The sequence below is a fragment of the Nyctereutes procyonoides genome, unplaced genomic scaffold, assembly GCF_905146905.1.
Source record: "Nyctereutes procyonoides isolate TBG_1078 unplaced genomic scaffold, NYPRO_anot_genome, whole genome shotgun sequence".
Taxonomy (NCBI): Eukaryota; Metazoa; Chordata; class Mammalia; order Carnivora; family Canidae; genus Nyctereutes; species Nyctereutes procyonoides.
In genome coordinates, this window is record NW_026575051.1 from 72,553,454 (window position 1) to 72,565,424 (window position 11,971).

At 46.9% G+C, this 11,971-nt stretch overlaps 1 protein-coding gene across 1 annotated transcript; it reads right to left on the reverse strand.

Moving 5' to 3' along the window:
- Positions 1-2,664: 2,664 nt before the first annotated feature.
- Positions 2,665-8,725, reverse strand: PDCD2 (programmed cell death 2). Its single transcript, XM_055330914.1, has 6 exons — positions 8,384-8,725; positions 7,664-7,906; positions 7,201-7,329; positions 5,861-5,964; positions 4,029-4,142; positions 2,665-3,249 (listed from the first exon to the last, which is right to left on the reverse strand). Exons 1-6 carry the CDS (start codon positions 8,664-8,666, stop codon positions 3,091-3,093), a joined length of 1,032 nt encoding a protein of 343 aa, XP_055186889.1. The 5' UTR covers positions 8,667-8,725; the 3' UTR covers positions 2,665-3,090.
- Positions 8,726-11,971: the final 3,246 nt, after the last annotated feature.

The following is an 11,971-nucleotide window of genomic DNA, read 5'->3' on the forward strand; positions in this document are numbered from 1 at the left end:
AGGAGGCCCTTGCTCGCCTGCTTGTGGTTCAGGGCGGTATTTGTGTAGGGGACGTGCCTAGCGGAGGAGGCCCTGCCGTCCATCAGTCTAATATTCTCTCCTCTATCCAAGAAGTGTTTTTCCACGTGTAGATCTTCTCTTAGATTCTTTAGTAGTTTATAATGTTTTCGTATAGGGCTTCTGCGTTTCATAAAAGTTAATTCCTAAGTATTCTCTGGTCCCTTTTGTTCATGTAATATTTCATTATTTCAGTTCTCGGTGACATAAGTCTTTTAGTCCCAATGACTATTGAATTCAAAAGCTTTTCCCTGTGGAATACAGCACACACAGAAAACTGTAGTTTTTGAATTTTGAATTCTGAATTTGAATTGGATGAGTCGCTATGAACTCATGAGGTAGTCAGTTGACATCCCTGTAACCAGCACTCACAACTTTGTCCGTGTCCCGGGGGCCCCTCTTTCTGTTCCAGTCCAGCCTGTACAACACCCGCTCCCCCTCCCCCACAACAGCCATGGTCTTGTATAGTTATTACCTAAATTACTAATATAGGTTAGTCTTCCATTAAAAAAAAATGTTTTTATGTCTCTTTATGCCTTATATTCTCCTCCCTCTCTTTTCTTTAAAACATTACAGGCCACATTTACACCTGGTAGTTTCCTAGTTTGTTTTGCTGTTTTCAAACACATGGTATTGCTCAGCATGTTCCTGTGTTGTTTCCTGTATGCAAACGAGCACCTACATCCAGAGTCTTGGTCCCTTTGTAAAGACTACGAAAGTGGCATGTTCGTTGTTAGGAACCAAATGCCTAGTTGTCTCTTTTCTCATTGATCTATGATTGCGTTTATGGGGTGCAAATGATGAATTCTAGTTACTTCTTTTCCAGTCATTCATTAGAATACTTTTGTAAAGTGATACATGTCATATAGCAGGATAAATGCTTGCTTCTTTCCCTTCGAAAGCTTTTGAGATAAAATACCTCATGAGTTCATATCGATATATCGAATTCAAATTCGGGACTATGGGGGTTTCATTTGATCATTTACATATTTTTTACACTGAGAATCCTTAATTTTTAAAAATACATGAAATGAGTTAGAAAAAACCAGTTTTTAGTAGATAAATCTACTTTACCTTACATTATACCTGCAATCTTAGTTTACAATATTACCACCAGCGTGATTATCGAAAGCACTTAAACATACTTGTTTTGCTGTGATATCCAAATTGTCAAGGGATCATGAGAACGGCATTCAGTATCTGAAATAACAGGACGAATGTATTGCTGTCGTAGTAGGATGAGCGGTTGGGTCAGGCAGCGTCTGAGCCAAACGTGTTTTGGTGGACAGTGGAATACTTGGATTAGCAATAGTGAGTGACATCCTCCACAGGAAGTTACTGGATGAGATGTGAATATTTTATGGTGTTTTTAAATGCATCTTGCTTTTTCTAGAGACAACTGAGTTGCTTCATGTTTTTATTTAAATTTTTGGTTTTAGGTTATTTTTATTTGGTATTTTCTGTACGGTTATCTTTTTAAGATGGATGCCAGTTGACATGGACACTTTCTGGTAATTTGGACTAGTCTGTAAGTGCAAAGACCCTGTGAACTCTTCACTGTGATTTCCAGAAATTGGCAGGGATGCACACGTAAAGGACAGCCCAGCTGGTTATTCCCAGCACACCTGCGAGAATGTCTACAATCATTTGGTGAGGTTTCCAAACCCTAATGGATTTGCTTAAAGTCCTTGGCAGTGAGGGTGCTGATCTGCATTGAAAAACTAACATCTCCCGACTTCAGGAATCATTTATAATTTGCAATGTGAAGACACCCCCCCCCCCCGCCACTAGTCCAGTTTTCCAGAAGCCACGCGTGATTCTGACTTTGCTCTCTCAGCTTGAAAGCTGTGACACCTTCCTCCTTCCTGACAGGTATTTAAAAGTACCCTAGTGGTTTCCCATGTGGCGCTTTGCTTCACTGTATTTTATACACACCCTTCTATGAATTACATACACATAGGTACACATAGAATGTAGGCTAATGGGCACGAGTTTCTCATACAAAAGTGTAGGGAGATAGCCAAGTAGTCAGTGACGTTAACATATGGTGTAACATCCAAAAAGACACACTTATGGGAGAATATGGGCCAACCTAGATTAGCTGTTGGTTTTCAAGCACTCCGTCAACAGCAGTGTCCCTTTAGGCTTGCTGTAGCGCTTGGCAGGCGTCACTGGGTGTTGATAGAACCGGGAACCGTCACAACGTAATTGAGAAACACTATGGGCCAGAAGGAGCCTTAGCACCGTTAATAGGTTTAGCGGACCTCAGGGCCACATTTCCCAGTGGCTGATTCCTGCCTCCTTACTTGGGTTTACTCCCCACGTGTACGCTGGTTAGGAGATGGGGGTGGGAGGACCTCATTCATGCCTTGCAGCAGTCTCTGATCAAGGTCAGTTTTGAGGTAGACCTTCTCTCCAAAGTCAGTTATTCATAACACTCACCAGCCTGTGAGTTCTGTATTTTTCCATTGTTCTGGGCTTCTGTGTATCCTAGAGCCGGTGACAGTGACCTGATTACCAGTCAGGTCTCTTTGGGTTTTACCCAGATAGTTTTCTCTTAGTTTTAATGTTGCATATTTTAGGAGGAAAAATGTTCTGAGTAATGGATTGTCTTAATTAGGCAATTAACCCATTTTTATTGTAGAAAGAAACACGTAGGTAAAACAATTATTTCACTTAGTCCCACCATCCTTAGTTAACTAGTTCCCACCAAGTGCGTATCTTTCCAGGTTTCTGTGGACATACACGTGTATAAATACTTTAACAAAGATATGAACATGCCATGAAGATCTTGTGTCAGTTTAAAGCTGTATCTTGTACATACAAGTCTACGTCATTAAGACTGTATTACCCTCTGTAGGGATTCACCAACATTTAATTACCTGTCACTGGACATTATTGTTTCACTAATATTTACACATTGTAAACTCGCCTAAAACAACATCTTTGTACTTTTGTCTCTTAGGATAAAGTGTAGAAATGGTCTTGCAAGGTCCAAGAGATTAAGAGCATCTGTGAGGCTTTACAGTGTCTTTAGGGTGTATCTGTTATATCTTGCTTCCAGACAAATTCCTCTGTGTAGCCAATCCCCAGTCTACAGCTTTCAGCACAGGTGAAGATAGCCAGGACACCCCAATCGACACTCTTGCCCAGTCTGTCGGCCTTCAGGTAGTTGAGCAGCTGAGGCATGACCTGCAAAGAGGACGACTCAATCAGAGCCTTGTGTTGAGGCAGGGAACACTGTCTGCTTTCAACAGGCCTGTGCCAGGGTGATTACAGGGATGCTGGTCTCTCAGTCTCTAGCTTTGACACCAAGAACCAATTACTGTTGGATACAGTCTTCACAATTCCTCTCTTCCCCTAAGCCACAAATAGTACCTACTACCACTGTGTAAGGTTAGCAGATCGGCTGTGGAAGAGCACTTCTACCCAACCCAAATGGATTGTGATCCTTTTGAAAAACCGTATGTCTTAATGATTATGTCCATTTGTTTTCCTAACAAATCCACAAGCTAACACTAAACAGTTTAGCACCTCTAATAAAACACTCCTGTCACAAAGTACAAAGACCTTAATTGCTGTAACAAGAAAGAATATTTAAAATTACAAAGGTAACAAAATGGAGACACCAAAAATGATGCTGTAACCGCACTGGGAGGGGGGAGGATGGTCCAGGTGGTATAAGAAAGTACATTTAAATCCTCATTACTGCACATGTCAGTGAATGGATAATGTCTACAAACTAGTAAACTGACAAATTACCAGAAAAAGCATGTTATTTAGAGAGAGAAATAACTACCAGATAAGACCATCGAACCTAATCCCCTCCAAGGAATAAGCTCTTAGGTGAGACAAGGCACTTTCTGTAGCAACAACAGGATCCGTGTGTATGTGTTACTTTGGAAAAGTTTTATAGCATTTAGTAAGATAACTTAGGGTGATCGTATTTTAAAATACTCTTTAAGTCATACCTGGAATTCAAATATCCTCTTGGCACCACAGGGACAATGTGGAATATCCTTTTCTTGAGGGATATTTTCACCAGAGATCCAGATGGGTGCAATCCCTCTGCCGTATCTGAGAATCTAAAATCAACCAGGATCATGTGCAGATCGCCAACATGTCACCTAAATTGCCAGTGGTAGCCTGTGATTGCATAATCATCTGGAGAACCTTGATGGAACACTCATCTGAAACAGTTTTACTATTTCCCACCTCAGACCTGGCACTGTTAATAAAATGTCATCAAGTCAGTTATTTTAGCTTATCTGACTCTGGATACCAGAATCATATTTCATAGATGATAATATGGTTAGAATCTGAATCCTGAGTAGGGTCCCACATAATCCTCTTTCTCCATTACCAGTTTCTGAATCCAGAATGCAGCCCAGAGTCTGTGCTATCAGATAAAAGGAACCTCAGTTAAAAGATTTTAAAAGGGACGGGGCGTCTGGATGGCTCCACTGGTTAGGCACCTGAATGGTTTCAGCTCAGGTCATGATGTCAGGCCTGTGAGATGGAGCCCGAGCCGCGCTCAGCACACGGTCTGCTTGTCCCTCTCTCCCCGCACCGCCCCCCCCCCATACACACACAGGTGTGCTGCTCGCTTGCTCTCTCTCTTGCATACTCTCAAAACCTTTAAAAAATTGAAAGATTCTCTCTCCCTTTGCCCCCCCTACCCCTGCTTGTGCACAGTCTCGCTCGCTCTCAAATTTTTTGAAAAACATTTTAAAGATACAAATGCCAAGTAGTTTAGATAAATAATACAGAGATAAATGTCACTGTTAAGATCTTAATCAACAGAATGGCTTTCCTGTGTTTTGTTAAAAGCATACACATTGCTAAAAACTACCTTCTCAGTGCTTAGTGCTTACGTCTATCCTTATAATGTTCTTGCTCGGGATATTTATTTGACCCAGTGACTGCTTTATAGAAGTTTAGCTGAGCTTTCTGCAGTGACTTAGGGTCTTTATTTTATTTATTTATTCATGAGACACACACACACACACAGAGAGAGAGGCAGAGACACAGACAGAGGGAGAAGCAGGCTCCATGCAGGGAGCCCGACGTAGGACTCGATCCCAGGTCTCCAGGATCATGCCCTGGGCTGAAGGTGGTGCTAAACTGCTGAGCCCCCAGGCTGCCCTGATTTAGTGTCTTTAAGGGAATGATGTTAATGGAAGAACAGAGATGGAAAAAAAAAAAAAAAAGAAAAACAGATGAAGACAGGAAACATCTGCTGAGCACTTACTATGTGCCTACATTCTCCCTTCACGCTCACAACTACCCTGATTTTTTTCACACTGCAGATACAATGACATCAAAGCTCATTGTTTAATTCCAGGATCCAGGATTCTTCCCAACACCAAAGCCCATTTTTCTTTTCACAAAACTAGTGTCTGCGGTAACATGTCATGTTGGTTTTATAAGCAAAAGGTTCCTGTTGGATAAATGGGCAAAAATATCTATTCCTTCCTTCCTTCCTTCCTTCCTTCCTTCCTTCCTTCCTTCCTTCCTCCCTCCCTCCCTCCCTCCCTCCTTCAACTGGTACAAACTTCCTGTATTATAGGCAACACACCTTACTCATCTGTCTCTAATGCTTTCTTTAAAACACGGACCCCCTAGGTGATAAACAGTATAACCTGCAGTCTCAGAAACTACTGACAGGATCAGCAGGACCACTGTGTGAAAGGATTCCTGTAACAAGAGACTAGCTTTATTGTAGTTACTTCTCAGGGATTGTACCCGGAAAAAACACAGCCTGAAAAGAACACAAGAAGGAGTTGTAAGAGTTCTAGTTTACCTGTTCCGGCTCAAGCGCTATTTTAGTTTTGAACTTCTGGAAAATTTTATCTTCCTTTGATTCATGTTTGGCCATAGAATCCAATTCTTCCTCAGGTGCTTCACCTGAAAAGTCATCAACGTAACTGTTAAGGCAAGAGGACTAATCCCCATGACTTGACATTCCCCAAGTGCTGAGGGCAGGAAATTTCAAACCACCAACTTAGAGTTAAATCAGATAGTCAGATGTTCCCATAGGCTTTCCCTGTTTTAATTCATTAAAGTTAGTACTTCAGGACCATCTTATTTTCCAGGTACCCCACTTTGCTGGGCAGGTTCCTAGTGAGTGCTTCTCTTGAAAGCTATCAATTAAAAGCACAGACGCAAGTCCTGTGTTTAGGACTTGTGCCCAGTAGATGCAAGGACACCCAGCAAACACAGCCTTTTCTTCTCACTACTGCCCTTCCGCTGCCTGGACCGTCCCACCAATCTCCTGTCTCACACGTCCCTTCCCGGCTGGTACACTCACTCCCTGTGGACCCACTGGCTTGTTCCCTCTGCACACTCCCATCCTGGAATCCCAGCTCCAAACCATTGCTGTCCTCAATGGGATTTAGTCTGTGTTACATATACCAAAGCATATTTATGACAGCACCTGACGGTAACCTATTTTGAAGTCTGATTTAGACTCTGAAACCTAATTTTGTAGCAGTTAGGAACTAAAATTCTGCAGTCAACAACATTGAGCTCTAACTGCAGTTCTAAAACTTTGGTTACATGACCAACCAAGTTACACAGAAAACCTCAAGTTCCTCACTGCAAAATGAGGTAGTTCCTAACTCACTGTACTGCTTGAGAGGAGATCATGCACAAATAGCGTTTGCTGGATAAATGCTGTCTACGCATCCTTCTCTTAAGTATCTGGCTGACCCTGGGACTAGAGTCCCATACCATCATCTCCAGGTAACCTGTAAAATCGGGTATCTGAAACCAGCTAAATGAAACATTTAAAGGGCCTTTGTCACCCCCACCCCCGCAACACTACACTACACACACTCACATGCTCCAACTACAACTGAGAAACAGATCTTGGGTCCAGATGAGCTTATCCAGTGGAGGAGCCTTATCCCACGACCACCCGGATACTGGATACTTGCCCAGACAGGTCTTCATCAGAACCACTATCTGATAAATACACCATGCGGGGAGGTACAGTATTTGAAAATTACAGGCTACAGACTCCAAAGTGAGTTGACTTCTCCTGTCATACTGAGTCATACTTCTCCTCTCTTCTTGACATACTGAGCCTTTTCTTTCTAGCATTACATTTAATCACTTAACGTTCTAAAGCTAACTCCTTACCCATGCTCCCCACAATTTCGGATTCATTTTCTTTTTCAACAACTTCAGGTGTAATCTCCTCTTCTGTTTCTATTACAATTTCAAATTCTGGAAAAAGGAAGTTGTGGTCTGGAATTGTTCCATCTAAATCTGAAACAAGAAAAGGTAACTAGCATCATTACTAATCCTTTAGTTTTAAAGAGGGTCCAGTAATTTTCCAGTTCTAAAGTGTATTCTACGTAGTAACAGTTTTCCCTAGTAAATACAATACACAGAGTTCAGCAGTTTAGATCATAAATTAATCGCCCGTATTAAGGCAAGTCTGAGACACAACTGAGCAGGCAAGACCTCATGGTTCCTCCTTCCTAGGTATTGTTACCAGTTACCAAAATTTTGAAAAGTATAATACCTTATCTAATCTTAACTTTTATCCTCAGAAGTGAGACTATGAAACTGAGCCCAGACTGCAGAAGAGGTGCCTCACCTGGGTGCGGGCAGGCCTGCTTGTGCCCACACCTCCAGTCCAGAGCCTGGTGCTCCTTACTGCAGTAACGGGCCCTGTGGCAGCGGGAGCACGTTTTGGGGCCTAAGCAGCCACAAACCCTGCAGAGGTGAGCACCGGACTTGAGCTGGAGGCACACAGACTCTCCTGTCTCGGGAGGAGGATCCTCAGACGGTGGCTCATAGGAGTAGAAATCATTTTTTCTGGGCAGCTGGTTTCTAAAAACTACGAGGAAACGAGGAGAAATGAAGCATCGTCAGTAAAACAATATAGCAATCGAAATACTGGGGCCTCCGGTTCACACAGGATTGAAAAGAAGGAACTTTTCGATGTCAGGGATCTTATTTTCTGAAAGAGGAGAAAACACCACGTGGAAAACAACAAACTAGTTGGGTATCCACGACAACTGAATGCGGTCTTCGAGCTCGCCGAGAATAACGCAATGGCTCTGCCGGCCAAGTCGCACGGACCGCAGGGATATGGAGACGCTGTCGGGCCCAGCTCCCTCGGACGGTCGGCACCCGGCGGGCCCTTCCTTCGGGGCCACAGGGCGACGCGGGGGCGGCGGGGCCGGAGCAAGTGCGCGACGCCCGCCCCCGAGGCCCCGCCCTCCGCAAGCCCCGCCCCTCCGCAAGCCCCGCCCCTCCGCAAGCCCCGCCCGCCCCGAGGCCCCGCCCCAGGCCCGGGGCCGCGGCCGCTCACCGCGCAGACCGGCACAGCAAGGCGGCGCCCGGCAGCAGAAGAGGAAGAGGCCGCGGTGGAAGGCGTCGGCGCGCTCGGGCAGCGGCGCGTACAGCTGCAGCAGGAAGGCCAGCGGGCGGCCGCACAGCGCGCAGGCCAGCTCCTCGGGCCCCGGCAGCCCCGCCGCGCCCAGCCACGCCGGCCGCCCGCCCACCTTGCTGGGGAACTGCTCGCTGCGCAGCCGCCACGCCGGCGCCGCCTCCGCGAAGCCCAGCTCGACCGGCCCCGCGCCGGCGGCCGCCATGGAGCGCGCGAGCCGGCGGCGGGGCCCGGCAGCCGGAAGGCGGAAGTCGGCCACCGGAAGCACGCGACGGCGGCTCGGCAGCGATTGGGCTACAGGGAGAGGGGGCGGGACTAGGGCACCGGCTGGCCCTCCGCGGGCGCCGCGCGTCCCTAACTCCGGGTCACGGGGGCGCGGCGGCGCTTAGGGAGCGGGGGCGGCTGGGCGGGGGCGGGGCGGCTCGCCAGCCCCTCCCACGGTTTCGGTTGGGTCCTTCGTTTTGGGCTCTCCTCTGCCCCGCCTTGTGGACGTGGCTGCCTTCGTTACGTCGGACAGTGAGAGTTTTACTTTTCCAAGTGAAACTTGACGCGCGTCGGCGATCTCGCCGTCGTTCCCGGCGGGTCCCGCAGCCCCCGCCCGGCCCGCGGGGCCACCGCGCACGCGCACCTGCCGCGGGGCGAGCCCCGGCCCGAGGCCCCGAGGCCCTGCGCGGTGAGGACCCAGGACCCAGGGCCCGGCCGCTCTGCTTCGGGCTCGGCCCCACGTGGACCTCGTGCTGCTGCTCCCGCATCTGTTTTACACCGGATCACATCTACCAGGTCCTTCGTTTTGAAAACAAGTTTCTTTAATTTTACTTAAATCGTAGCATTAAAACACAGTAACATTCTCTTTCATCTTAGTGTTTGTTTTCTGGTGGTGTTTCCATAAGCACATGTTAATCATTCTAAAAAAAATTTTTTTTTTTTTTTACCATGTTATTTATTTCTCGGAGAGAGAACCAGCAGGGGGAGTGGCGGAGGCGGGGGGGCGGGGGGAGCAGACTCTCCGATGAGCAGGACCCGGAGCTGGGGCTCGGCCCTGGGGCCAGGACCGGAGCCACCCAGGCGTCCCCATTCGTAGATTCTTAAGCAACCAAAGTAAGTTCTATTTTACCGAAGGGAAAACAATATGAGAATATTTATTTTTGAAAACTAAGTTCAGGAACATGGATAACCGTACGTCGTCTCTTCTCAGATGGGGTGATCGTAGATGTGAATTGCGTTCTCTGTCCACTGAAGTGACGGTTTGCTCAGATTTTTCTTCCCAGCAATGGAATCCCAGACTTCTTAGAAAATCCAGTGACTTTTCACACCAGAAGCCTGTGCAATCCTCTTTTCTCTATGATACACATAATCCAAACATGTGAAGATGAGGTAAAGCCGGAGTGCCTCTTTTTTTTTTTTTTTTGAAGATTTTTATTTATTTATTCATGAGAGACACAGAAGCAGAGGCATAGGAAGGAGAAGCAGGCTCCATGCAGAGAGCCGGATGTGAAACTCGTTCCCGGGACCCCGGGGTCACGCCCCGGGGGCCCAAGGCAGCCGCTCAACTGCTGAGCCCCCCCCAGGCGTCCCAGAGTGCCCCTTCAAAGCTGAAACTCGTTTGGGAAATCTGCTTCGGCTCCTTCTAGGATCCCTCTGCTTTCTACCCGGAATCCATTTATTATGAGTTCTACCGTATTTTTCGTGGACGAGCGTTCAAATTGCTCTGTGCCCTTTCTCCTAACTCACTGTCAGATCAGCTGTAGCCTGTGGCTCAGCTTTCAATTCTGTCCTTATTTCCATAAGTCTGAAAGCATCAGCTTGCATTTTGGAAATGGATACCACCACCACTCCTCTCTCTTACTAAGTCTCCAGTGTGACCTTTGTGGTCCTTGTGCCTTCCTCACACCCCTTTGTTGAGAGGTACACACCTCCCCTCTGGACGTGCTCTAGCTCCTCCCAAACTCATCTCAAGGCAATGCATTTTTTATGAGTTTGTTTAGCTGAGGTTCAGCCCATGCCTCTGACTCACTTCCTCACCCCCATGTAAAGGGAGCAAGTTGGCAGCTCAGTCCCTTATGAGTTGTTAATATTGCAGAATTTCTGCATTGAATGAGCCCTGGTGAGGATGAGTCATTTTGCTGCTGAACACATGCATCCCTGCACTGCAGTTTGCCTCAGATTGCCTAGGCACTAGAATCTTCCACCCACGGAAGGGAATTTACAAGGACCACTTAATAATTTTTGGTCTATAAAGAGCAAAGAATGTTTTCCCAAAACCACTGAGGAGAAAATGAGGCTGAGCAGAACTGCCCCAGGTCACAACGGTAGGACAGTCATTGCATGATGTTGGGAATGGCTACTTTGTCCTTTGTAAGCCACCCAGCACAGGGACTCTTTGGGCCAAGTCTTCACCCAGCCCTGGATGAAAAATTGGCAAATTACATAATCCTCACCTTTGTTTATGGTCTTTAGTGGTTTTGCTCAGTCATCACAGCCCCAAATGCTCAGCTTGACATCCCATATTGGACTTGTCTTTTGACTCTAGTTTCTTGTTATTCTCACTTGCTATTTCTTATTTGTTGGGCAGTATCAGGGTCAGGGATGGGGTCTGGGTCCAGGTCAGCCTCACATTCTGGGTCAGCATTAAGGTCAGTGTTTGGGTCAGGGCCTGGGTCAGGGTTAGGGTCAAGTTTTGGCTTTAACCTAAGTGGCCCCCCTCCCTATCTTCCTCTTTTTCAGTGTCTAGAATGGACAGGACTCTCTCATGGTCACATATGCATCAGGAGTCGGTCTAGGGTGCATTGTTTTTATCCCCCTCAGTGTTTGGCTCTAAAAGAAGAGTAAACTATGTGCCTGGTCACTGATTGTTTCGACTCCAACTCAACCCCAATCATGGAAAGGGAGCTCCTGGCCTCACTCTGCCTGGGGATTCCCAGGTTCCAGCCCAGGGCACTGAGTAGACATACGTGGATTATACAAGGTAAGGTATGGCCTACCCACTCCTGTGTGCAGCTTTCTTGGGCGCTAGGGGTACCCTCCTGACATTGGCTTGATGTTTCATCCCATCCAAGCGGTCAGCAGTAGACAACGACGTCTTAGATGGGACAGCCCTTGGCCTCTGACCATCCAGGCAGGCATCTGTGGTCCTCCAGCTCTGGCCAGCCTGGGTCCTAATAACCCCCACGGCCAATTACTGAGCTGACTGTGCTCCTGGCAATGTAACAGCTCCATGAGCAGTGTAGACAGCTCCATGGGATGTCGCCATTCCCAATATCTGTGTGGTTGAGACAAGTGCTTCCTGCCTCACAGCCTGCTAGCCTATCAAGAGAGTCAATAGCCCTCCAAGCATAGAATGTGGCCCTGACCACAACAGCCATACAGCAGACTGGCCCTGCAGTCCTTTGGCCTCCCGATTGTAATATAAATCTTTGACATGCGTACTTGTTAGGAATCCAGATATAGGAGCAAATGTGTCTTCTCAGCAGGCTGCATGGTCTCAGAGAGCTGCATGCATGAAGCAGGGGC